The sequence below is a fragment of the Gymnoscopelus braueri genome (assembly GCF_963280865.1).
Source record: "Gymnoscopelus braueri genome assembly, chromosome: 2".
NCBI classification, from domain to species: Eukaryota; Metazoa; Chordata; class Actinopteri; order Myctophiformes; family Myctophidae; genus Gymnoscopelus; species Gymnoscopelus braueri.
Window position 1 is genome coordinate 36,600,913 of NC_137604.1, and position 26,783 is coordinate 36,627,695.

Genomic DNA, 26,783 nt, shown 5'->3' on the forward strand with positions numbered 1-26,783 from the left:
GTGTGTGGGTATTTGTCCAACATTTGCTGACTTTACATTTTGTACAGCACCTTGTAAATATGTGTGTCCTTGTATTGTATCTCTTATGTGGACATAAATAAATTATGCAATGTGTGTTTGTGCGCACACACGTGCGCGTGCGTTTGTGCATGAGTATCTTTGCTTACATGCATACATTTATGTGTCGGCTTGCTTGTGTGAACTTATGTGCATGTATTTATTCACGGGTATGTGTTTGTGTGTTGCAGGCAAGGAGCCGAGAGTTCATATGTGAGGAGTGTCAGAACAGCACCCTGAATAAGCTGGAATCCATGTTGGAGATCCTTCAGACAGACACCAAGCAGGGCACGGTCACCCCCACAGAGATCGCTGACAACATCCTCAATATTATGGGTAAACCTACTGTATCTTTTTTGAGATGTCTTACCACTGCAAAAGCTATTGTATTTGAAAACAAAAGTTGGCCAATCCTAAAAGTGAAACAAGAACACTTTGCACATCCATACCTTGAGTCAGGTGCATTGGGGTGGATAGAGTTGATCAAGTTGCAAACAAACAATCCTGCACTACTCTGTCTACTGTAGCTTGCATGGATTTATTATTCTGACTATTTCAATGCTAGACTTTCATCAGGCAAATGACAAGTCAGTCATACATGGAAAAAGAAACAATTGAAAGGTTTTTGCTACTTTTATTTACTCTGTTGAACAGTTTTGACAGTAACATTATATTAACCCTTTAAGACCGGGAAAGCATCTGTGTCATTTTAGATTTCTTTGGCTATTCAAAAATAGCAGATATACAAGCTCATAGCTATGATCTGCTATTTTTGAAAAATCGTCAAAAATCTATGTTTTTTAAAGCAATCATTTTAAACTCAAATCTTTGCTTCTTGGAACAAAATATGTTGAGATGGGGGGTCCGCGGGGGGGGCTGCGGGGGGGTCCGCGACGGGACGCGCGCGTGCGGGGGGGGGGGGGTGACGGGACGCAACGGGACGCGCGCGGGGGGGGAGGGTTACGGGACGCAACGGGACGCGCGGGGGGGGAGGGCGAGACGGGACACGCAATAACCCCACCTTTGCAACTACTTTCGCCTGCGCACTTCACCGGGTATGGACTAGTTAGTATATATAATTTTGGGGGACCTTGACATGAAAAAGTTTGAGCACCACTGATATAGCCTATATTAGCAACATATGTTTTTTCAAAAAACTGTTAGGATTTAGAAGACATTTGTAGAATCCCCAGAAGCAAAGATTTGAGTTACAAATGTTCGCTTAAAAAATATATATATTCAAAGATTTGCACAGATTTTCACGATTAAAAAAAATTGCCAAATAAATCTAAAATGACACAGATGCTTTCCTGGTCTTAATGGGTTAATAGTGACTTTCTTAGACATGTTGGTGATGAAAAACAACAGCTCCTCCATCATAACACTCTACCAGAAGAACATTGACAAAAACACCTTGCCGCTGGCTACAGGTTTTCTCCCTTCCACTGTGGATTGATCAGGCATACAATTTGACCCTCAAAAAGATGTGCTCTGAGTGCTGTATCACTCAATATTCTATCTACTCTCCTGCTATAAGATCAGTTTTCCTCCACTTTTGAAGATCCACCTCTGTTTGTAAACAAAAGAGGGAAAGATGTAGGATCACTTGGTCTACACGAATTTCAATTACAAGAAGAGATCCAGTAAACTATTACAGACGCTTAGCCAAATTGTTGACCCATGCTTTGTGTATATTTTCTCTTGCTGCTCTTGCATTGCTGGATTTTGTAATCTTCTGTTTCATTTAACTGTTTCTTCAGTTAAACAGTTTCTTTTGTTTGTTAAATAAAGGTAGAAAAAAGGGTAGAGGAAATTTGATTATGTTACTATTCTTACTTATTAATGTTACTTACACTTGTTGCAAGCTTTTTGGGGGGCTACATTTATGATTGTCATTCGCCAGTGTGTTTTTATTTTATTTTTTCACCCTCCATGTATGCATTTACAGTAAATTGCACATATGGATTGTAACTGAGCCAATCCCTACACTACACTACGGCTTCTCATTGTCACAAACTATTTTAATAATGAAGGTCCGGCACCCAAAAAATCACTCTAAATATACCCATGTCAGATAGACAGTGTGCAGGATTTTTTTCAATCCTACAAGTGGACATGACTTAGTTGCACAATACCAACACACACACACACACACACACACAGACACACAAACACACACCAAAGCAGCCAGGTTCTGGTGGCAGAGAAAGGACTTTGTGTGTTTCAGCCCATAGTCCCCTTCTGTCATCTCCCAGCTCCCCCCTCGTCCCCTGCTTTGATGTATCAGTTTGATAAACAGCACAGTAGACAGTCTGTCAAGCCAAATGGAAATAAATGAAAATAACTGTTATTCCTTCAGTAGGTCATAAGGCTTTGAAAAGTCATAATGATACCCTGAGGCTACTAATATAGGGGCCCACAGAAGCACACGCACACGTTCTGATCTTGGAACATTATTGTCATCATCCGTATATATAAACGCCCCACTATCATATTTCTTTTCACAGGGCCCAGAATTCTTGGCACAACCCTGGTGGGCAGTGTTATCCCTTTTAAGACCAGCAAATAAAAAACAAAAACCACATTATTGAGACACATAGGCTGTATATTTGTTCCTAACCCTATAGCTCCATTTATGCAGCACCTACTTTGTTATCAACCTCCTTCCCTTCCCTCCCCTTCCCTCCCCTCTTGTGCCCTCCTCCCTCCCCTCTTCTCTTCTCCTCCCATTTTCTGTCCTCCTCTCCAGTTATTATATTTAACTAAAACATACAAAATATTACCCGCTTTAAAAAAACGTATTAAAACGAACTGAAATTGAAAACATGGAGGCAAAACGAATACAAAATGCAACACTATAATAGCCACGCTCCTCTCCTCCCTCCAGGTGACCTGATCCACCAGGTAAGCCAGTCTGCCTCCCAGCCTTACCTCCAGCCCCCCTACCTGGACTCTCCCTCCTCCTCCACCTCCCTATCCTCCGCCTCCGCCTCCGGGGAGGACCAGGGAGAAGAGACCCACCCCATGCGCGTGGCAGCCAAGGCCTACAGCCTGTCCTCGGTGCTCATGCTCATCCTCATGCACGCCCGCGTGCTCAACGAGGAGCCGCTGGTTCTGCGGGGAACTGAGATCGCCGCCACGGGGAAGCTGGCCGACCCCCAGAGCCTGCTCTGTTACCATGACAACGACAGCTCAGGTGGTGTGTGTGTGTGTGTGTGTGTGTGTGTGTGTGTGTGTGTGTGTGTGTGTGTGTGTGTGTGTGTGTGTGTATCTAAATACAATGAAATATGCAATTAACCATTTGAGCCCTATATACTCTGTTATACAATGAATAGCATACATAGCCAATCTACACGCTCAGAACACGTCACATCGTGACATGTTGTGAGTTTGTAGATCGGCTAGTTTAGTTATTCTTGACGATTTTGGTGAAAAAGTTTTGAAAAATGTAGAAACATTTTGAAATGATTATTTATCTGCCCAAAATACAGATGCCAAGGTTAATGTGGTTAAGAAAAAAAATACAGAGTAGAAAAAAATAGGTGATTTTTCCTGTTGACGTTTACACCGCATTTTCAGCTAGCAAGGATTTTAATTTAACTGTTGATTCAGACAGCATTTTTGTGAATGTAATGAATCAAAAAAATCTACATTTTGCTCTGTTCTTATATTCTCTATGACAGATTGCCAGCGCTTTTCCATCCCCAGAGCTTTCAACAACAGTCTGGGTCGAGCAGCCGCGGGAAACAGCATCATGCAGCTCCTGTTCCAGGTTGGTTGTGATGCTTCACGGCTCAGCATGAAGTGCTCTGCTCTGCTTTTGAACCTTTCCTTTAGTCGCCAGCCAAAAAGCGCGTCAGTCACAACGATTGAACAAAAGCCCTGGGGGTTGTTTCACACAGTCGCCTATCAGAGAACACCCACATGCACTGACACGCATACTAGATGCTAGCAGGAGCGCACACACTCGCACAAACACACACAGACATGCGCATGATGCTAGAAAGAACGTACGCACGTGCAAACACGCACATGCTAGATCAGTGGTATTCAACTACTGTAGATCAGGCAGTGGGCCACAATTGTAAAAATGACTTGAAGTCGAGGACCACAAGACCGTGTTCGTGATAATGTATGGCCGTTTGTTGTTTGCTATAGAACACAACAATGGTCATATTATGTCCATTATGGTAAATTATTAGGGCCTGCTTCATACTGCATTTATGCCTTTTGATGTTTGATAGGATCATTTCTGTGCCAGTTCTTTATAATGCACAGGCTTTGATTTGGATATTGAGAAAAAAGTTGTATTTCAGTGTATTCTGTGCAAGGGTCCCTGGCATAGAAGCATCTTTGTGAGAAGAGTGGTGGAGGTAGGCTGGCAAAGAAAGTGTTTGTATGAAGGAAAATCTTTAACTTTTTTTAATGTTTTTGAGCACCCGGCTGATAAGAGCACAAGCTCTTATGATGTGTCTCAAGAACCATTAGTTGAGAATGTCAGAGTGACCCATAAAAATGGATCAGCCCAGGACTCTATTGATGACGAATGAAACATACTGTGTAAAATCTACAAGTGGATGAAGATGTACTGTAGCAGATGGAAGATGGACAAAATCCCCTCAAAAGCTAATGGATGCAGAAGGATAATTATTTCTTTGGTGTAATGGATAACAGCCACAAAAGAAATAGCTACAAATGGATGGCTAATGATGAATGAAATGCACTCAAAACTCACCTGTTGTGCTCTTTTATGTAAGCTCTAAGAATTCTAGTAATGATGTGCTAAATAAACGGCTGAACTACTTGAAAGCTACTTTATTCTGGAAGTAGTGAGAAGTAGATTTCTAGCTGTTTTGTTCTTTGTACCATGAAAAGGTCTACTTTTGATGCTTGTACTTTTACTTTTGATACTTCAATACATCTTAACACCAGTTTTCTTAAGTATGTAAGATGTGAGCTACTTAACACTTATGGGTGACTTTAACTTTTACTGAGTAAAAATATCTTTTAGGTTATCAAGTAAGGTATCTGTACCTTTACTCAAGTATGGCTTTCAAGTACTTTATACACCACTGTTTATTTCTTCATGTTTAACGTGTAAGGCAGAATTGGGCAGAAATCACGAAGCAGTTGTAGCTTAGTAACAGCTACCCTTGCACCAAAAAATTATACAATAATAGCATAACAAAAATTAACCCTTTAATCAACCAGTTACACATTTCTTAATGGTGTGCGGTTAAACGGTTAACAATGACCATTTTGTTCATTTTTGTTGTCACAGTCTTGTGGCCCCCAACTTCAAGTAATTGTATAACTGTGGCCTAATCTAGACGTGCTACGGCAACATGCAGCAGTGCAGCACAGCAGATCTACGGTAGTACATTAGGAAATACATACTCACCAAAGATTACATTTACCCACATTTGGGTTCTTGTATGTACTGCAGTACTGGTGGATGTTAATTTAGGACCCTGAGTGAGTCACAAACATTCCTCCATTCTAAACAGTGGCCTACATTTTATTCTTATCTGTTATAGGTTGCTTAACCATTAACGAGCTTCAGTTAACGGTTTTATGAAAAACATTCAAAATGGTCATTCTGTACAACCAACCATTATTTTTACATTGGAATATAGAATGTGTTCCAGGGGCCACAAGAAAGCTCCACTGGGGCCGGATTTTGCCCGCGGGCCGCCAGTTGAATATCACTGTGCTAGATCCAGGAGCGCACACACTTGCAAACACACATAGTGACTGACACGTGATACTGACCATGATACTGATATGATACTGACGTGATACTGGCATGACAGTGACCATGATACTGACATGATACTGACCATGATAATGACATGATAGTGACATGATAATGACCACACTGACATGACACTGACCATGATACTGACATGATACTGACCATGATACTGACCATGATACTGACTATGATGCTGCCATGATACTGACATGATACTGACCATGATACTGACCATGATACTGACCATGATACTGACCATGATACTGACATGATACTGACCATGATACTGATATCATACTGACCATGATACTGACATGATACTGACATGATACAGACCATGATATTGACCATGATACTGACCATGATATACTGACATGATACTGACCATGATACTGACCGTGATACTGACCATGATACTGACCATGATATTGACCATGATACTGACATGATACTGACCATGATACTGACCATGATACTGACCATGATACTGACCATGATACTGACATGATACTGATGCACGCTAGACGCTAGCAGGAGGATGCACACGTGTAAACACGTGCAGACATGCATACTAGCAAGAACAAGAGCATACACACATGTGTAAACACGCACAGACACACACATTAGATGCTAGCAGGATCTAACTCACACATGCACTGCACACCGACTCATACATACACTCACTATCTCTTTCTCTTGGCCACACAAAAGAAATAGACGTTCAAACTCTCTGTGTTAATTTAACTCTTAAGTGTTCAAAACTCTAACCAAATGGACCAGTAATGGTCCATCTCAATCATAACTCTCTCTGCTGCCCTCCTTCTCTCCCCTCCACCCCCACCCAGGTGGAGCCAAACCCATTCCCCTTCAACTACGTAGCCAACTACACCATCTCCACCGAGGTGGCCTCCATGGAGTTCCGCACAGAGAACGGCACCCAGATTCCCATCTCCGGGCTGGACGATAGCCAGGCCATCACCGTCGCCGTTAACAACGGGAGCGCCAGCAGTGGCGGGGAAGCGGGGGCCGAGGGGTCGGGAGCGACGGGGGTCCCTACAGCCGGTGCGGTGAACATCAGCCACTGTGACTCTGTCATCGTCAGGGTCAGCACGGGAAACACCAATCGGCAGGCTGGACTGTTTGTCCAGCTCAACTTCACCTCTCTGAATGGTAGGCAGTAGGCTAAGGTGCTGGCAGCTCAAAAAATGCTTTCTGTGGCCTAGGCCGCAGCGTGGCGGTCCAGGCACCCTAGACTATAATGCCAGCCTGACAGCGTGTCGCGGGTTCGAATCCCGTTCCCGACGACCTTTGCTGCGTGTCACTCCCCATCTCTCTCCCCATTCCCTGTTAGTCTTCTGTCCTATCTATAAAGGCATAAAAGCCCCTCTTTCTGTTATTTAATGATTATTGTCATTATAGTGTAATTATTGCTCAGGACAACACAGGGGACCACATTCTGAGTGAGATACGGGCTGGGTTATAGGGCGGGTTTGGGTGGGGGTTTTGCATGACAATTGAAAATCTCATAAAGCTAAAAACAAAACAAAAAGAGAAGAAGAACAAATAGCTCTGGGTATTATTTGTTGATGGTCTAGAGACACAACGTGTCGTAAAACATTTTAGTCATCTCAGTCATAATTTTACTCTAAGATTAAAGGATTGGACTATTTAGAATGATTGCGTAAAACAAAGAGACATTTGTACCAGAATGAGAGGACAGAAGGGCTGAGGATTAAAACAAAATTGCCCAATAAATAAGGCTTATTATAGCATAATATTTCGTTCATCTTCTTGGGCACAGAAAAACCTGAGCGAGCAGTGGAAACCGAGGAGCCCTACATCATGGCCTACCTCCACTCCCATGACCGACCCAATGAGTTCAACCATACAGACAGGAAACGCATCACATTCAGCATGACCAGGGGGCTGGACCTGGACCACAGGAACTACACCTTCTTCTTGTCCCCAGAGTAAGTGGCCTTCTTGATTACATTTCATAAGAAATAAAATGTAGCCTTTTGAAGAGGTGTTGGTGATTACAGTAAATCAATGCTCAGTCCTTGGAATCACAATCAACCACATTTAATCAGTGGTGCAAAGAGAAGAGGCACTCTTAAGTGATTGCAGTTATTTTCAAACTTCTTTAAAAAAAAAAACTCTCTAGGGGATATTTGGAGAACAACTTGAAAGCGTAACCAGCTCAGAGGCCTTGTGGTTAAAGTGTCCGCCCTGAGATTGCGAGGTCGGGGTTCATTTCCCCAGCCGGTTCATACCAAAGACCATCAAAATGGGACTCAATGCCTTCCTATAGGCTCCTGCCCTTATGGGCCACATGGCTCAGGAACCGTTGATTGCCAAGGCTACTTACTACTTGAAAGGTCCTACTGTATATGAACTCGTGCTTTGTGAGCTTATTAAACACATAGAAACAATATATTCATGACACTTCAACAAATGGGCTCATAAGGAATAACAAGGACTCAGGAGGGAAAATGTTGTTTGCATCCTTTTGCTCCATGTTTTTCAATGAGTCTCCTTGACTTTGGAAGCTAACACTCCTCAACTAAGCCAATGGAAAAAGTAGATCACACCAACAAAAACTCATCCGCTTGTTTTTTCATCCCCAGGTCCTATGACACCACACTGGATTACTTTGTCAACGTGACCACTACCTGCAGCCCTGGCTCTGTATCCGTGGGTGTGCGTTTGGACGTAGGGGTGTTTGCTTCTCTGTGCCAGTATTTCAGTGAAAGTGAGAAGCAGTGGAGGACAGATGGCATGGTCCCCCTGGCCGAGACCAACGCCAGCAGGGCTGTCTGCCGGACCAGGCACCTCACAGTATTCGCGGCAGGCCTGTTTGTACCATCCAACGCTGTCAGCTTCATTGTGCCGGTCAGTATGTCACACTCATAGACGTCAACTTGTGATAGATTGTGCATATATTTGCCCAGACACTCACTGTTGAAGGTCTGTTGAACTCACTCAGAAATGTGTGGGTGGAGCTTATGTCTTACATTAAAACGCTATATATCACGAACATCCAATCATACCTAAATTGGAATCGCATGTTGAGGTGCCTATACAGTATATACTTATTGATGGACTAGCCTATAATCAGATCAGGTCAAGTGTTATTGTGGCATAATGTTGGATAATGTACATTATGCTCATTATGTTCACTCATTCACACATTCAGAGATCCAGTACAGATATCTAGGTCAAGCAGCTGAGCTTAGTATTTTAATGTATTATTATTTCTATTTGTATTCTTATATCTTGGTTTGGTTCTTGACTCTCCACCTCTCTCCTGTGTTTCATTCTTAATGCTGTTGTTGCTATGACACCTGAATTTCCCTCTGGGGATCTTATCCTATCTTAAAAGAGCATGTGTGTGTGTGTGCGACTGTGCTTTAGAGTACACACAGACAGACGCACATAAATGTTTAACACACACTCATGCACGCTTGTGCACACACGCTCTCTCTCTCTCTCTCACACACACACACACACACACACACACACACACACACACACACACACACACACACACACACACACACACACACACACACACACACACACACACACACACACACACACACACACACACACACACACACACACACACACACACACACACACACACACACACACACACACACACAGAGAGAGAGAGAGAGAGAAAAGGGGATAATGATGATGTCTCTGTGTTTTCTGCGTGGGGTATGATTAAAGGCTGTTTTTCTGTGATGTATGACCTCATTTGTAAGCCAGACACCAAAACACCTTATTTAATTGGAACATCATCTCTAGAGCACTTTTGCATCTGTATTCTGTTGGAAATGACAGTACTAAAAATAATCCTGTTTTTTTTCCTCCATCATAATTTTGTGAAGCCCTGCAAGTGTTAATCTATAACATAACATAATCTATACAGTGTATCGTTGCTGTTGGGTGGAAACCTTGTATGTCCAAAACTACTACTTTTCTGGAAATGTAAAAAAGAACTATATTGGTTCCAATGGATCCTATGTAGTTATTATTTTGTCAAAAGCTCTTGTTTATACTTTTTATCCGTTCAATATTTATAAAACACACAGACAGAATGAATCACTTTTTCTACATTTTTAGCAAAACTAGCAAAAACAGCAGATCTATAAGCTCACAACGTGTCACATCGTGACGCGTTGTGAGCTTGTAGATCGGCTTTTTTTTCTACTTTTGCGCGTCGCTGTTGCACCACGAAGTAGGCCATTAATCTATTAAAAAAAACATGAAAGGTTGAAATTATGGAGATACTGTACAAGGTTTCTGCCTGCCAGCAATGATATATTGTGTTTCCCCGTCTCCCATAGGAGCGCTCTGGTGCCCCGAGTCTGGTGGTAACGTTGGTGTGCGTGTTGGGCGTGCTCTGCTACCTCGTCGCCGCGGCCATCCTGCACAAGGTGGACCAGCTGGACTTGCGTCGGGCCGGCGTGGTTCCACTTTGTGGCCGAGATGGTCTCTTCAAGTATGAGATCCAGGTGAAGACTGGCTGGGGCCGAGGGACAGGTGAGTCTGGCCAGAGTGCAAAAGGGTGAGCAACGAGCATCAGTGTCTCTTGGGCAGTGTCTTTAAACCCTATACTTTGTTGACCGGACTCCCCCACGGCTCTATACTAGGCCCCTCCAAATCTCTTTGGCTATTTTTGACAAATGTTCGCCCCCAGAGTAGGGATCCTAGGGTTCATATGCACTTTTTTCTTGTTCCTTGGATGTTAAGGTTGAGTACTTTGTCCACCACTGGAATTATAGTAACCCTGTCCTCCCCAGGTACCACAGCCCACGTGGGGATCAGTTTGCATGGGCGGGCGAGCCGTACTGGACACCGCCATCTAGACAGCAGAGGAGCCTTCACACGCAATGCTCTCGACATTTTCCACATCGCCACAGATTCCAGCTTGGGCAACATCTGGAAAATACGAGTTTGGCATGACAATAAAGGTATGCGCACGCACGCACGCACGCACGCACGCATGCACGCACGCACGCACGCACGCACGCACGCACTCACTCACACACACAGACACACACACACACACAGTCATCGTAACCAGCTCATAGTAGGTAAGTAAGCACCCTGATGTGGCCCATAGGTCAGGAACCTATATCGTGTTCCTGCAGTGTCAGGTGATGTGAAGTACACCCCCTGGACATGGCGCTAGTATGTGGCAGCTACTACTTTGCATAAAACCTCATTAACTTCCACCTTCAGGTCTGTCCCCAGCATGGCTGTTGCAGTATGTGATGGTAAAGGATCTGCAGACAGGTAGCAGCTACTACTTCCTCGTCAAGGAGTGGCTGTCAGTGGACAATGAGAGGACAGACGGACGGGTGGATATCGAGGTGGAGGCCTCAGGTGGGAAACATTGTCTTCTCAGGATTGGCGTTTATTGGACAAATAGATTGGCTCATGCAAGGAATTTGACATGGTGGGCACACGACTCATTAATCATAAAATTGGGGTGGTAACAGATTGAAATTACAGAATAATTATAATAAATAATAATACTAATTAAATGAGTGAGCTCTCCAATCAAACAGTGGAATGCCTCCAGAGAAGCAGACTGTTTCTCAGTGGTGTAAAGTAACTAAGTACATTTACTCAAGTACTGTTGTAGGCATTTTTACTTTACTGGAGTATTTACAATTTTCTGTACTTTTACTTCTACTCCACTACATCTCAGAGGCAAATATTGTGCTTTTACTCCACTGCAAGTATTTGAAAACTTTAGTTACTAGTTACTTCGTAGATTTTATTTGAGATTTTATTTTATTAGATTTATTTGTTTTAGCTCTTGCTCATTTGATTTCCCTATTTGTCTCATCTGTTTAAGCTGATATATTGCACTTTTACCTTAGCGCTAGGTATACTCTTAGTTGCTTGTTTTAGAAGAGAATGCACTTCTGGTGATTAGTAGTTTCGTTCCCTACCTATGTTGAATGCACTTATTGTAAGTCGCTTTGGATAAAAGCTTCTGCTAAATGGCTGTAATGTAATGTAATGTGTTGCGATGCGACGCACTGTGAGCTTGTGCTATTTTCAAAAGATTTTAATACATTTGAAAACTTGTGAAACGGGACATTCTGCATAAGGAGTACTTTCTAGTATTGGCACTTTAAGTACAATTTGATGGCAATACTTTTGTACTTTTACTCAAGTAAATTTAATTTATCGTTGTTGTAATATGAGACATAGATTCTTACGTGCTCCAATATTGTAAAAATGTGTTGAATAAATACGAAGTTTCAACATTTCTGTCAAAATTGTGTCAAAGCCTGCAACACATGGTGGCTGGTGTAAACAAACCAGTGTGTGATTTCCTGCTACACTAGGGATTCCAAATGCTAAAAAAAACTGAGGAAAACTAAGAATTGAATTATTCATGGACGTTTGCTTTCACTGCCAATGCGGCTAGATTACCTGTATGTTTGATCTGCGGCGAGAAGTTATCCAACAACAAAACAAGTTATGTTGATAATATTAATATTGTAATATTGTAATGGAATTGAAACTTAAAACACCAAATAGCGCACTGCAGAGTAGTCATGTGGTGCGCCTCGCTCTCCAAGGTGCTGATCCTGCTGTGGGGAATTAAATATTTTGACAAAAACATTATTAATGAATGCTTGTTTGAATGTATTTGCATGCTGTAAATGGATAGGCTATTAAACATTAAATAGCCTGTGTTGCTTCATTATTAGGCTAAAATAGGTTTAGCGGCTCCAGACAGATTTTGTATTTATCTTTTGGTCCAAAATGGCACTGGTCACAATACAGATGCTAGTATCAAATAATACATCTAATGGTCCAACCCCTAACCCCTTGTTCCCTGTGACCCGCAGAAGAGGCAGAGCTTGTTCGGTTGCCCCACCTCCTGCTTTGTGAGCTGCAGAGGGCGGTTTGCGAGAGCCACCTGTGGCTGTCCCTATGGGAACGTCCCGCCCGCAGTCCCTTCACCCGGCTGCAGAGGGCGACATGCTGCGCTGTGTTACTGCAGCTCTGTCTGTTGGCTAACACGCTGTGGTACAGCACTGTGGCAGACAGGAGATTTAGGTACAGGAGTGTGTGTGTGTGTGTGTGTGTGTGTGTGTGTGTGTGTGTGTGTGTGTGTGTGTGTGTGTGTGTGTGTGTGTGTGTGTGTGTGTGTGTGTGTGTGTGTGTGTGTGTGTGTGTGTGTGTGTGTGTGCGCGTGTGTGCGCGTGTGCGTGCGCGCGTGTTTTCACCTAGAAATGCCACTGAGTACTGTTGATCCCAAGACCCAGAATGTAATCATTATTGTAATTTAAGCCATGTCCAAGTGACGTAACAATGTGATTGGCATCTTCTCCTGTGTGGCAGCCCCAGGGCAGTGTCTGAGCTGATATCATTAAACGGAGAGACAGTAGCAGCAGGTCTAGTGAGCTGTCTCATAGCCTATCCTCTGTACCTGCTGGTCTTCACACTGTTCAGGATGAGCCGCAGCAAGGTAACGCCAAAGAAAATATACCAATGCAAATGTACCAGCATGGGCTTTTTGTGGCATGCATACAGTACATGGCCACAACCCGTACACAGATAAGCTGACTCTGTTTGTGTGTGTGTGTGTGTGTGTGTGTGTGTGTGTGTGTGTGTGTGTGTGTGTGTGTGTGTGTGTGTGTGCGTGTGTGTGTGCGTGTGCGTGTGCGTGTGTGTGTGTGCCCCAGTGTGTGTCTGTGGAGCAGGTCTCTCCACAGGTGGACCAAGAGTCAGTGGAAATCGATGACTTTTTGGACAACTCCATGGCAGGAAGTTCCTTCCTCTTCTTCAATGGAATCCCTGGCGAGGTATGGGCAAATGGAGTGTAGACAGTGAAAGAATCACATGTGTATATATTATTGCTTTAATATTATATTGATTGAAAAAGGTTCTCCTTTGACTTTATTGCCTTAAATATGTTAAAGACCCACTCCCTTTTTTTAAGTAACCCATGAAAATCCTGGTAATTTCTTGTGCACACATATCTCCAAAGCTTTTGAGTTTTACAACTAAAATCTGGTTCTTAGACTAGCACTCAGTGAAAGCAGGTTTGACACAGGGCACACACAACTCAGACGAGGTGCAACATCAGTCATGTCACACACCAAACGCCAATCAGAGCCTTGATACAAAATATAATGAGGAAAAAAGTTGTATAGTGTTTTATGACCTCTTATACCGTGACATGGTTGGGCTGTCTGTCTGTTTAACAACTGAAGTGAACTGTTTGAACAGGCAAGGTGATAATTTCAAAGTTTCAGTCCCTTGTGGACTCATTAACACCACTCTCTATTATTTTTCTCTCCTTTCTTTCAATTATTCTCTTCCGATCTCTGTCTGCTTTTATCAGACCAACTCAGAGGAGACCAACGTGGATCTGTCAACTCCATCCACCAAAAGGTGAGCCACGAAGGCGGGTAAAGCAAAATTACTCTTTGGTAGACACATCTTCGATAGTTGCCTCTTTGATCATTCAAAATTGTCTCCCCACTGACTTAATACAGGTCTCAAAGTCATTCTTTTAGCACACAAACGAACAGAAACAAAGCAGAGTGTTCCAGTGTATAACACTTCAAAACCTGACCACAAAAACAGACATTGTGATGATTGACTTTGATTGACTTTATTATACATTGGCAGAATTCTTCTGACTTTGAGACAAAATGCACTTTGCAATGTAAATCAGTGGGGAGACAATCTTGGAATTTCAATTTATAAACAGCCATTGAAGATATCTTGACCATATTTGGAGCTACATCATGGCAAGTTAACTGCACACTAGAAAGAATGCGAGCACAACTTCAGTCAAAGAGGAAAGGTACAACAAACAAAAAACACAGCTCCAAAACTCCAATATTTTTTTTAAAAAACTAGATGCCTATCCCACACACACCTGAAACAATGGGACACACCCACCACTTTACATGTGCATAATATTTGCATATTACTTGCAAAAATCATATACATTTGGGGAGGTAACTACACAACTCATACCTCTACCAAAGTGTAACTTTGCTTTACAGGTCCTATTTTCCTGTGGAAAGTAAGATGAGTTAAAACGCTATCTATAGAGCAAGGGAGAAGAAGACAAGGGCTTCACTGTTATAAAATAAAAAGCAGAAAATAATGTTAAATAAAATAAATAAGCTCTAAAGAGAATAATACGAAAGAAGACAAAATTACCGGTAAACTAAACCCAGAATCATTAAAGCTACAATCTGTAACTTATATTAATATTCTAACAAATCAGTATGGTTGTTAATACAATATAACTAGCATATTTGCAGTGTTTTGAGGTGGTCTCCTTACTCTTCCATTGAAATAAATTCAATAAATCCAGTGCGCCACTGGATTGGACACTAGATTTATTGCGCCTTTATTTTAGCGATACGATTCTGATTAATTCTCTCATAAATAATCCGTTGCCTGAATATGAAATCTGAGAATAGATAGTTAGTTAGTTTATATTCACTGCATGTCTCCACCAGGAAACTTGAAAGTATTTCTCCCTCTCTCTCTCCTTCACAGCGTGGAGAGTTGGGACATGGCTGAGCCGGAGGACACAGAGGATAGAGATTGGCCGGAGCTGCTGAGTGACACCATGTCTGGCATGGAGGGCGGGGCGGGGCTGGGGGCAGGTCTGCCCAGGTTGAAGAGAGGTCAGGGGAGCAGGCACCTCGGCGTCGACATGACCCTTAACCCCGACGACGAGGACGGCACCGGTCAACGCAACAAATATTTCACCTCTTCAGGTAACAGTAGTTTTAGGACTATTATGCTCTTAAATCTTAGCGGTTGCTGTACAGAATAGCTGGTACAAAGTATCTTTGCAGTGATTAACAGAACTGCATACAGTGTCCAGGTACTGCACAGTTTATGATAATAGTATCAAATGAAAACTTTATTTATATTGCACGTTTCCAACAAACAGCCGAGCTGACCAAAGGTCTGTACATGGTTAAAACAAAAACAATTCAAAGCATCAAAGCAATTGAAAAAACATCAAAGCAATTCAATAAAATCAATTTAAAGCATCAAAACAAAAGAAAAAGAAAAACTGATAATATGCATTAACACGTAGCAAAAGGTCCAAAGTCAAAAAACTAATTATGTAAACTCAAATGCAGTCAAAAGTCAGGGAGAACAGATGGGTTTTAAGTAGGGCTTTGAAAACCCCAATTGACATGGCAGATCTGAATACAATACGCTACTAGATTCCATAGTAGCGCATTAGTGGTGGTTAATTCCTAGATCAGCGATTCCCAGGCTGTGAGCCGGGGCTCATATGTGGGCCGTGAGAATATTGCAAGTGGATCCCCTAAAAAAGATTTTATTGATAATATAACATTAATATTTAAAAGAATGTAAAACACCGGAACGCTTTAGAGACTTTCAAGTGGGCCCTGATCTTGAAAAGGTTGGTTAGCCACTATCCTATGCATTTGCTCAGCTACTCAGTACTTGTACTCCCACATACACACACAGATGAGGACCTGATCAAGCATATCCTGGCCGACGGGCAGAACTTCTTCCCACAGGCAGATGAGAGTGAGATGGCCGACCTGTAAGTTTGATCTGTCTCTCTAAATAGAATGCATGGATTCCTCCCCTGAAACTCTGGTACAGTGTGAGACAAAGCTTGTTTTTCTCCATTTTGTGTGTGCGCGTGTCTCAGATCCAGCATCTTTGGAGATAAAACAGAAGTAATTCTCCTTCAGAAGATAAATGAGCCTCTACCTCCAGGATGTGTGAGAAGAGACCCACCAAAAACGGCCTTTACATCCAACACAGGTGTGTGTGTGTGTGTGTGTGTGTGTGTGTGTGTGTGTGTGTGTGTGTGTGTGTGTGTGTGTGTGTGTGTGTGTGTGTGTGTGTGTGTGTGTGTGTGTGTGTGTGTGTGTGTGTGTGTGTGTGTGTGTGTGTCAGCAACAAGGTCAGGGAAGATTATTACATGTGTGATTGGCATGACTTTATACAGATACAGTATACAGCACAAATATATAAATATAATTGTAACGACCACATTTTCTACCAATATTTAATATCCTATATTTATATATCTTTATAATGTTATTTTATTTGCATGTTTGAAATCAAATATTTCTCTTTAAAAGTGTCTTTCTCTCATTTTATACTCATCTCCTTTCCACGTTTGCCTTGTTCCTTCCCTCAGTTGTGACTGACATCTGTCGTCCAAGGCGGTTCCCTCCCTGGTGTGGACGTGCCGCCCTATGGGGCAGCTGGACAGCCATTGTTCTGGCCAATGGCATATCGGTGTGGGCGGGCCGTGGGTTCAGTCAGGGCGTGGCCATGATGTGGCTCATTTCCTGTTTTGCCAGTTTCCTGTGCTCCTGCTTGCTCCTGGAACCTATCAAGGTACACGTCTCAGCCCTGCTCCTCTCCCCGTTTTATTTATTGCGCAATCACTTCCCACAAGCTAGCAAGCAGACAGAAACGCACACCCACGACAAACAAGTTCAATACAGTAAATTACAAGTACAGTGTGCTTTGATCAATGTGTTAAGTAGTTGTTGTGGTAGTAGTTTTTCATGTGTACAGCCCAAAACCGGGAAAGCATCCGTGTCATTTTAGATTTTTAGCGTTGGCCATTCAAAAATAGCAGATATACAAGCTCACAGCGCGTCACTTTGTGCCGGAGGCACTGTGGGTCATTGAGTGGGTTCCAGGGGGTCCCAAGTAAAATGAGACCTGAAGCCGATTCTACATGTCTCCTAAATCTCAGTATTCTGAAAAACGTATGTTTCTATATCAGTGGTTCTCAAACTTTTTCATGTCAAGGACCCCCAAAATTATATGTATTTGGCCTCGGACCCCCATCAAAATATTTTGTTCCAGGGACCCCCAGAAGCAAAGATTTGAGTTAAAAATGTTCGCTTTAAAATTATTTATATTCAAAGATTTGCACACATTTTCACGATTTTTCAAAAATAGCAGATCTACAAGCTCGTAGCACTACGAGCTTGTATATCTGCTTGTATATCTGCTTGTATATCTGCTATTTTTGAATATCCCAAAGTGTAAAATAATGCTTTTTAGCTCAAATCTAAAAATGACACAGTTCCAGGTCTTAATGGGTTAACCCTATATACATCGGCTATTTGAAAATAACTGTTCTACAAGTTCAAAGGGAACTTGTAGATCTACTATTTTCAAAAAATCATTAAAATGTTTCAAAAAATCTTTGAATGTCCTTGACATGAAAATGTTTGAGAACCACTGCCGTGGAGAATTCGAAACCCAGTCTCCAAGGCAGTGTCCTGGACTGACTAATGTCTCCCTACAGGTGCTGTGTGAGGCGGTTTACTATGCGGCGTGGGTGCGCCGGCTGCGACCAGAGGACCAGGACGTGTTGGTGGAGTTCCCCCGGGTGGAGAGGGTGGTGCAGCGGGTCACCAGGGTCCGGCCGCCCCAGGGCTTCGCTCTGTCCCAGGCCCGGCAGCAGGCCCGGAAGGTCCACATGCTGCATACCATGCTCAAGGTGAGTGAATGAGAGAGCATGTGCATGAGGCATTGTATAATATTGTATATCGATGCTGTCGGGCGGAAAACTTGTAAATCCAAAATTTTTAATCGTCTATAGATGACAGGGAAGCACCATAGGAAGCACCATAGATGATAGGGAAGCACCATAGGAAGCATTATATACTGTATGTGTATGTGTTACTAAACTATTCTGCATTTGCCACATGACCAAATTTTAGTGAGAAAGAAAGAGGTGAAGAAAGATTGGTTATTATTACGCACTAGGCCTGTCCCCGACTAAGAATTTATATAGTCGAATCTGATTGGCCAAATGTTGCCTATAGAGTCGACTGGTAGTCAAATCATGCAAAAAATTATAATAATAATCAACTTTTTTTTATGTTGCATGATTCGGCTGAGAGATTGGCTGGCGAATCAGTCTGATTCGACTGATTCAACTGAAAGAAAAGTTATGCAACAGAGGATCATTCCATTTGGGCTGTGGGGGGTGCTTAATGTCTGATTTAACCCATTAAGACCTGGAACGCATCTGTGTCACTTTTAGATTTCTTTAGGCTATTCAAAAATATGATGCCCTGCCTGCACTACCCCATCTGATTTCATCATTTTCCTATTGAGGATGAGATTCAAAATTATTGTTTGACAACATCGGTGAAACGGCTCTGCGTAAATAACCAGTGGTAGAGTCTGATATGAATCACTCGCAGCTTAAAAGGCAGCGGAAGCTGCTTTTGTCGGGGGGGAGAGAGAGAGAGAGAGAGACAGAGAGAGAGAGAGGGGGAGAAAGAGAGATAGCTGCTGTTTGATTAACGTTACCAGCTTAAATGAAACAATTATAATTGTAGGAGTTTTGACTGTAGCCTACCTGTTTGTGGGTGTCACTCACAAATCCACGAGAGTGACAGTGTGTGTGTGTGTGTGTGTGTGTGTGTGTGTGTGTGTGTGTGTGTGTGTGTGTGTGTGTGTGTGTGTGTGTGTGAATCTGTGAATGCTCATGTGATTCATGTGACCCTTACTTCAATCAGTGAAGTGCAGCACTGAATGTGAGAAATTTTGAGACCAATATGACTTTGTACAAATAAATGGTAATTTACGAAAGTAAAAAGTTGAAACTGCCTACAGAGAAAACAATGGCGGCTCGTTCCATTTTTGACGGCTGCACTCGGTCCCATTCGGTTTCACCCGAACAGTTCACACGGGCACGGACGCGCACGGACGCGCACGGACGCGCACATGCGCATCCATGCATTTAGAGGACTGTGTTTCAATGCAGGAAAACACCCAGCATCATTATATAGTGGCTGATAGAGGGGAAAAAATGCTATATATATATATATATAAATATTCTTAAAATGTAGGCTTAATGTTGCCTACAATCCCTTTTCTTAATTATTGTTATGTTATATACTTAACATTATTGTTTTATTTGATGGCCTTCGTGCCCTGGTATTTGGCCTTTGTGCCCTCAAACATTTGACAACACCAAAGGTCAAGTGGCCTTGACCCTCAAATGACGAAATTCCAGGCCTGATCTAGACTGTACAAAATGGTAGAAGAAATCTGTGTCACATTGTTCCTTTGTTGTGTTTTAATTTGTTTGTTTTTGGTTCTCATCTGCAGAACTTCCTGGTGTATATGTTTTTCCTGCTGGTGGTTCTGCTTCTCAACTACTCTGACACGGCCAAAGACACACACAGCCTGAGACTGCGCACACACCTGGAGCGCAGTCTGCACACACTTGAATACAGCCGCATCAGCAGGTACTGTATTTACACCTTTACAACACATGCATCATACACATATGCACAGAACCCCTTCAATGCAAATGTGCACATAAGCACATAATGCAGTACAAAATGCACGCAATGCACGAAATTGGAAAGAATATAGGTCCAACGAATAGAGTACAGAAGTCCTGACGTCACTCGTTCATCCCCTGGTTCACGGAAGTAATTTCTCTATGGAGAATAACATTGGGTCATCTTATAAGAATTGTGGACCAAATATAAACAAATTGTCCCGGCGATATTGTCAGGGAGGTGTCTCTGTATCGTTTATGATAGTCAGTCACTCATATTTGATACAGTCTGTTTCTGGCGAAAATTTAACTAATTCGGCGGCAGTAACATTAGTGATTTCTCACCGTCAGTTAATGCTTCATATCCATATGAGTCAAACCGCCGGGCTCATTTGTTTATTTTTGGAACAGAGTTCTTATTTGACGCGATATTAAACAAGCCTTTGGGAATTCAGAATGTGACCCAGGTAGGATGCGTAAATTTCATCAGACTTCGGGGCTCTATTGGTAAGAGCTAATAGAGCAATGGGTTCAAAACGATTAAGTGAATCAAGAATGGGGTGATATCAAAATGTCAAGGGGAGTTGATGTTTCCTGGAGGCCTAATGTTCCTATACTCCTAATTTGTGGAGGAATAATTACAGACATTTGTTATCGTTTTAAATGAAAAGCATGTGGTCAAAAGAGCTGAATTAATAAGGGTCCAGGGGTTATTTGTACATTTAGAGTTTTTAAAAGCCTGCTTATACTTCCCCATGCGTTGCATCCAGCAAATGAGTCAAGCATGCATTTTATTTGCCTTCCATTTGCGTTCCGCTCCTCTGAATTGTCTCCTAATGGATCGGTTATTTTCACTGAGGCTGTGCATTCTAATTTAGAAGGTTGCGATGGAGTCAAGGATAAACAGGAAGTTACTGTTAAAGTTGTTGCTCATGGCATTAATGTTAAGATACTGGTCAGAGGGACATGGATGAGAAGAGGCTACAAAGGCATCACAAAATCCGATCTACAAGCTCACAACGCGTTGTGGATGCGTCATGTTGTGAGCTTGTATTATCTGCTATTTTCATAAATGGGCAAACTGTGTCAAATTGAATGACTCATTAAGACTCATAAACTCAGCAGAGAGATAGTGAGAGGGACAGCAATTGTGGATTTTTAAATCTTGATGTAAAATAATGTTATCAAAGTGCTGGGTGATGAGAGACAGGAGTATTCAGCAATACCACAGTTCTGTCTATGAATTAAAACCCAAAATACTGGATCCTTGCTGTGAATTAAAAAACAAACTGAAAACTTCTGAAAGAAATGATGGCTCTTATAAAATATGAAAAGCCCACCCACCGCTCCTTATTGGTCTAGGCAGGTTAAAATAAAATACATTTTGGGGAATGGTTTCCATGAGAGGAACAGTGTCTTCCAGGCTTTGCCAGTGTTCCACACACTACTGCATGACCACATGCACTACAGCAGTGGTCCTTAAACTTATACATTTCAAGGGCCCCCATAACAATGAGTTACAGACCTGTAAGGGTCAACCCCCTAAAATAACCCTGAGGGTCCCTGGACCCCACTTTGAGAACCACTGCACTATAATGTCGTCAACCAAAAAAAGGCATATTAACTAAATACCCCATTGTATATTCATATCGTATATTTTGTATATTGATACCCTACTTCATCATACAAGAGTCTCGCACCAAAGTAGTGAAAATAGCCGATCTACAATATCGGCTATTTTCACTATTTTGAAATGTTTTTAAAATAATAATAAAAAAATAATAATAAAAATAAAAAAAACAGTTTTGGTTTCCACTCAACATCGACGATATGGGAACTTACAATCTTGGGTCAGCTTCCCTACCTGGCTCTAGTCTACAGTTTACTGCTTTTCAACAGTATTTAATTTTTTTGCTGTGCTGGTGAAATAATCCTCAGGTAATGCCGGGGATTGAACTTGCAGCATTTAGGCTTTAGGTCAGTCTCCTTAACTGCAGACCACGGCTTAGCGTTTTGTGACTGCGATATAAATAGAATCTTCAAGTGGTGCTGGAACCTTTGTGCTCCTCCCTCCGGAGGCAACCTTTAGGGGCATGAGATCTTTTCCAAGAGAGAGATCCGTCATCGCCTGCCAAGCAAACAGTGAAAACCACCATCACTTTTAAGTCTTTAAAGGCTGCTAGAATAATGAAAATATTCTGTGGAATAAGATAATAGTAAAATCATTGGAAGACACAAGGAGCTAGTGCAGTCTAGTTTAGACTAGAGGTAATGTGCTCTCTCTATTTAGTTTTTGTTAGCAGTCTAGCAGCAGTTCTAAATAAACTGTAACCTTCAGTGCACTCAGACAGCCAGGCATATAGACCCAGGCAGCAAATAGTTCAAGCAGCAAATGGTCAGATTGTATAATGCCACCAGGAGGCCGATTTTTGCAAAACACATTTTTTGACAGTACTCCTATAGATTTTGTCCAAACATCACGCAAATCGGTACAGAGTATCTCTATTGAATGAAATGGGTCCATCCTGATTATCTAAGATTGGCTTCCAAAGTTTGCCGGAGTGCTCCGTTTTGAACAAAATGCCTCAAATCATGAACACAGCGTGCTATTTCCATGAAAGTTTGCACACACATTCCCACTAGACCGAAGAAATGCTACTTGAAATGTTTCAAATCAACCTCATGGTGGCGCTTACTTATAACTGCACCAATCTGTGTAAAACTTGGTATGCGCACTCCCTAGAGGCCAAGGAAAAACCTTTGCCCTGCATTTTTCAGATCTGCCTTTATAGTGCCACCAGGAGGCCGACTTATGTAAAACTACTACTTTACTATGTTATCAGAATTTGACGCAAATCGGTACACATGATCTCTATAGTCACGAGATCAAGATGGATCTGTTTGATTTTTCATATTCCATCCTGATTGGCTAAGATTGACATCTAAAGTTTGCAGGAGTGGCCCGTTTTGAACAAAATGTTGCAAATCATGAACACAGCACAGCGTCCATTTGCGGTGAAACTTACAAATGCCACCCTTTTAACATTGCCATATTATAGCGCAACCAGGAGGCCGATTTTGCAGCAAAAAAATATATATATTACTCCTAGTCTCCTACAAAATTTGTCCAAACATCATGCAAATCGGTACACATTACCTCTATAGTCAAGTGATCAAGACGGATCCATCAGATTTTTCATATTCCATCCTGATTGGCATTGCTGGCCCACAATAACCTACCTGACCTGGCGGAGACCTGTGCTCCGATGAGCACTTTTTCTGGTTCTATTTTACTATGCACCTTGGTGAAACTGAAACGTATCATGAATTTATCAAATAAATTAAATCACCAAGGATTACACATGTGGAGACCGTGACATATAGAAAGCGCCAGTGACGCGCATCAAGAAATAAAATATTTTTTTTCTGCGTTGCTCCAACTAATTTTGGATAGTCTGTGCCTCGTGTCGACACTCCTAGAAGAGTGCAGTGTGTCTGGGTTAAGTGAAAGACCTATCCTCATATTAGTCATAGCCTGTGTCTAAAAATAGTACAATCAGTAGTGAAAGGTTTTACTCAAGGACACGTCTTGTAAAGAACAGTACATAGAAAGTACAGCTACTGTACAATAAATCATGAACAAATGGTATGAGCTCAAATGTACTGACTTAGAAGACAACATTGGAGGCGGATATGAATCACACAAGATTAAGTTTCATCCCTACAATATGAATATCATAAAAACTATGGGACATTAAGTGGGACATCTATACTTTGTATAATCTGCTAAATCAGTCAATAATGTTATCAAAGTGCTGGGTGATGAGAGACAGGGGTATGTGAGTAGTGACTAGTAGTCACTTAATAATCCTTGGTATCTTTATCTGTGTTCAACTAGTGACGTAGCCACATAAATGTGGTGATGTGGAGCATCCAGCTTGTTATTTATCATGATCCCAGTGTTGATTGAATGGTCCAATATCTTACAAAGACGTTTTCAGTTTTCATGTTTTCAGGACATTGCGCATTGTGCATTCAACCTTCACCCATGTACACAGACACACACACACACACACACACATGGGTGGGTGTGTGTGTGTATTATTGTGTGTGTATTATTGTTGTATTGTGCTTTCTGCTTTGGCAATGTAAACGTATGTTTTCTCATGCCAATAAAGCCCTTTGAATTGAATTGAAAATTGTGTGTGTGGGTGCAAACTTTAAACTGGATATCACTTTGTTTGTTTTATCCCTGTGGATAATAACCAATGAACACTTTTTAATGAACACACTCCTCTCTCCCACAGTCGAGACGATGTTCTGTTGTGGCTGAATAACTCCTTGTTACCTCGCCTAATGAATGACTCAGCCCTTTTGAAAGAGACAGGGAGCACTTTACTGGGCACGCTCAGACTCCGACAAGTCCGAGACACACATGGTGAGATTGATTCATTTGTGTTTGTAAACCCAGTGACCCTGACCACAAACAATGTTTTATTTCTTTCAAACATAATATTTGTTATATACACTGGCTGTGAAGACAAGCTGTCAGTCTGAATGCCCTGCATACAGGCAATTATCAGCTACAAAGATGGTTACACTGTTGAAGGCCTTTTTGTGTTGCATCATCGGCCGTACCAAAACTCACTTCAAGTGCTCAGAGAGTTGCTCACTCCTACAGTATATTAATGTACTGTATGTCATATTATGGCATATTATTGCTCCCTTGTCTGCTATCCTTCTGAATATCCCATTTATTTTCCAGGCTCTGTTGGTTTTGACATGCTCTGTGACAATCCAGCAAATTGTACTTGGAGAAAGGGCTGGGCCGAGGTTCAAACTAAACACACCCAAAATCCCATTCTGTCCAGCACAGCTGAAGATAATGGGTAAGGACAAGGCTGCAAAACAATGGTTTGAGTGAGGGGTTTTCTTTTCTTAACTCTGCACTCTTTAAATAGCTTCTCTTAGTCATATCGTTTAAAGCTCCGACTGTTATTCGCTGTCACATTAACCACTTCCTACCTGGCGTCCTTATTTTGGGCATGTCATCCATTTGTACACTGTCAGTCTCAAAGTTACGAGGGTATTTCAAATTGAAGTTTGAGAAGCACTGTGCTATTCAACAACTCATGTCATTTCATTTTCATCTCTCCCTCTACCCTTTCCTCTCTGTATCCCCTATCTCCTCCCCCCCCTTCAGGGCATGGCGCTGGGGCCAGGTGAGGGTGTATGGGAGTGGAGGCCATGTCCTGCAGCTGAACAGGAGCCTGGAACAGGCAGCAGCCTCCATACAACACATGCAGCAGTTCCACTGGCTAGACCACGGGTAGGGAGAGTAGAAACAACAGGACTTTAAGTCACTATTTAGCATATACAATTTCGCTTCCAGTTTAGCTATTACATAATGATGTCGTGCTAGATGCTAAGTAGTACACTCTGGTTCGCCTGCAGGTACAGTAGGGGGAAACAAAGGGGCCTGGGGTAGTTGGTTCAAAGACAAAGTGAAAGGAAGGGAATATACAGTATAACAGTAGTCGAAACGCCCCACTAGCGGCATATAGAGTCCATGCGGCTCCTTATACCCAGAAGAAAGGCCTTGGGGTAAGAAAAATCTGTAGTGGTCATCTTGGAAATTGAATTATATTGAGATATCTTGTGTGAAAAGATGATATTTTGGCCTGAGGGTGACATTAGAGGATAGGTTATGAATAGTTCATCTTCCAACTTGAACTTGGATGTTCAGGGAGCATGAATGTGCTCAGTAAGTTTCATGGCAATCTGCCACATTAAATGTTGAGGCAACTGGTGTGCAAGTGGAACGTTTGGCCTAAGGGTGGTGCTGCTAGAGGAAAGTCCACAGGGTCACCAACATCAGTAAAGCTGGGATCACACTACAGGAGTTTTAAAATACTAACCAATTTATATGATCTGGCTGCATCACGCACATAAGGATAATCTTCACAGATTTTCTTGTCTAATCTTAAACATGCACACACTGCCAAGATTTTTAAATAATATCTGAAGATGATCGTGCCCGGTGGAGCAGCACATCGCCTCACGTGATCTAGCCTTGTTCCCAGTCTCACTCATCTGCGAAGAGAAGAGCCTGGTCACGACCTAAAGCAGAGAGTGTCTCGGAAGTCCTGAGTGGACAGGATTTCCGTTGTACTTATCTTTTTTGACCAATCACAACACTCGCTTCATTCACGGAGAATGAAAATTTGTAAAGCATAAACGTAATTTCCTTGGGCGGTACTTCTGCCAAATTCAGCAATCCTTGCTGAGAGCATTAAGCTTCATAGCAATGAAAATCTCTGGGGTTTGTGAAGGTCTACAGAAAATAGTTAGTTAGTTATTTTTATTTCGGTCATGATTTTTTAAAACATATATAAATAAAAATACATGAAATACCATGGCAATCCAGCCAGTAGTTATCAAGACAACTTGTTTGGTATTTGGAAGTGGTGAACAGACAGGCCGACATTCTTAATCTCGCAAGACAAATTCAGAGCTCCGCATCTAATTCATGAAAAAAAAAAAAAGAATTTGCCGATGGGTTCCCAGATCGAGCCATCCTAAACATAAACTTACTTTCAAAAGTACTGAGCAAAAAGTGCAAAGTTGCAGAGC

General features: G+C 42.1%; 1 protein-coding gene across 1 annotated transcript in view; it reads left to right on the plus strand.

Annotated features, from left to right (window-relative positions):
• Positions 1 to 26,783, plus strand: part of pkd1a (polycystic kidney disease 1a) — a 133,174-nt gene that overhangs the window by 97,019 nt on the left and 9,372 nt on the right. The window contains exons 30-51 of the mRNA XM_080449901.1: positions 249 to 393; positions 2,945 to 3,253; positions 3,741 to 3,829; positions 6,658 to 6,982; positions 7,614 to 7,782; positions 8,440 to 8,704; positions 10,168 to 10,363; positions 10,624 to 10,794; positions 11,066 to 11,209; positions 12,697 to 12,907; positions 13,193 to 13,319; positions 13,537 to 13,656; positions 14,199 to 14,248; positions 15,377 to 15,600; positions 16,334 to 16,412; positions 16,524 to 16,639; positions 17,022 to 17,224; positions 18,153 to 18,347; positions 19,973 to 20,112; positions 24,458 to 24,588; positions 24,916 to 25,039; positions 25,354 to 25,479. Of these exons, the coding sequence (XP_080306027.1) occupies positions 249 to 393; positions 2,945 to 3,253; positions 3,741 to 3,829; positions 6,658 to 6,982; positions 7,614 to 7,782; positions 8,440 to 8,704; positions 10,168 to 10,363; positions 10,624 to 10,794; positions 11,066 to 11,209; positions 12,697 to 12,907; positions 13,193 to 13,319; positions 13,537 to 13,656; positions 14,199 to 14,248; positions 15,377 to 15,600; positions 16,334 to 16,412; positions 16,524 to 16,639; positions 17,022 to 17,224; positions 18,153 to 18,347; positions 19,973 to 20,112; positions 24,458 to 24,588; positions 24,916 to 25,039; positions 25,354 to 25,479 (3,659 nt within the window). The remainder of the gene's footprint in view (positions 1 to 248; positions 394 to 2,944; positions 3,254 to 3,740; positions 3,830 to 6,657; positions 6,983 to 7,613; positions 7,783 to 8,439; positions 8,705 to 10,167; positions 10,364 to 10,623; positions 10,795 to 11,065; positions 11,210 to 12,696; positions 12,908 to 13,192; positions 13,320 to 13,536; positions 13,657 to 14,198; positions 14,249 to 15,376; positions 15,601 to 16,333; positions 16,413 to 16,523; positions 16,640 to 17,021; positions 17,225 to 18,152; positions 18,348 to 19,972; positions 20,113 to 24,457; positions 24,589 to 24,915; positions 25,040 to 25,353; positions 25,480 to 26,783) is intronic.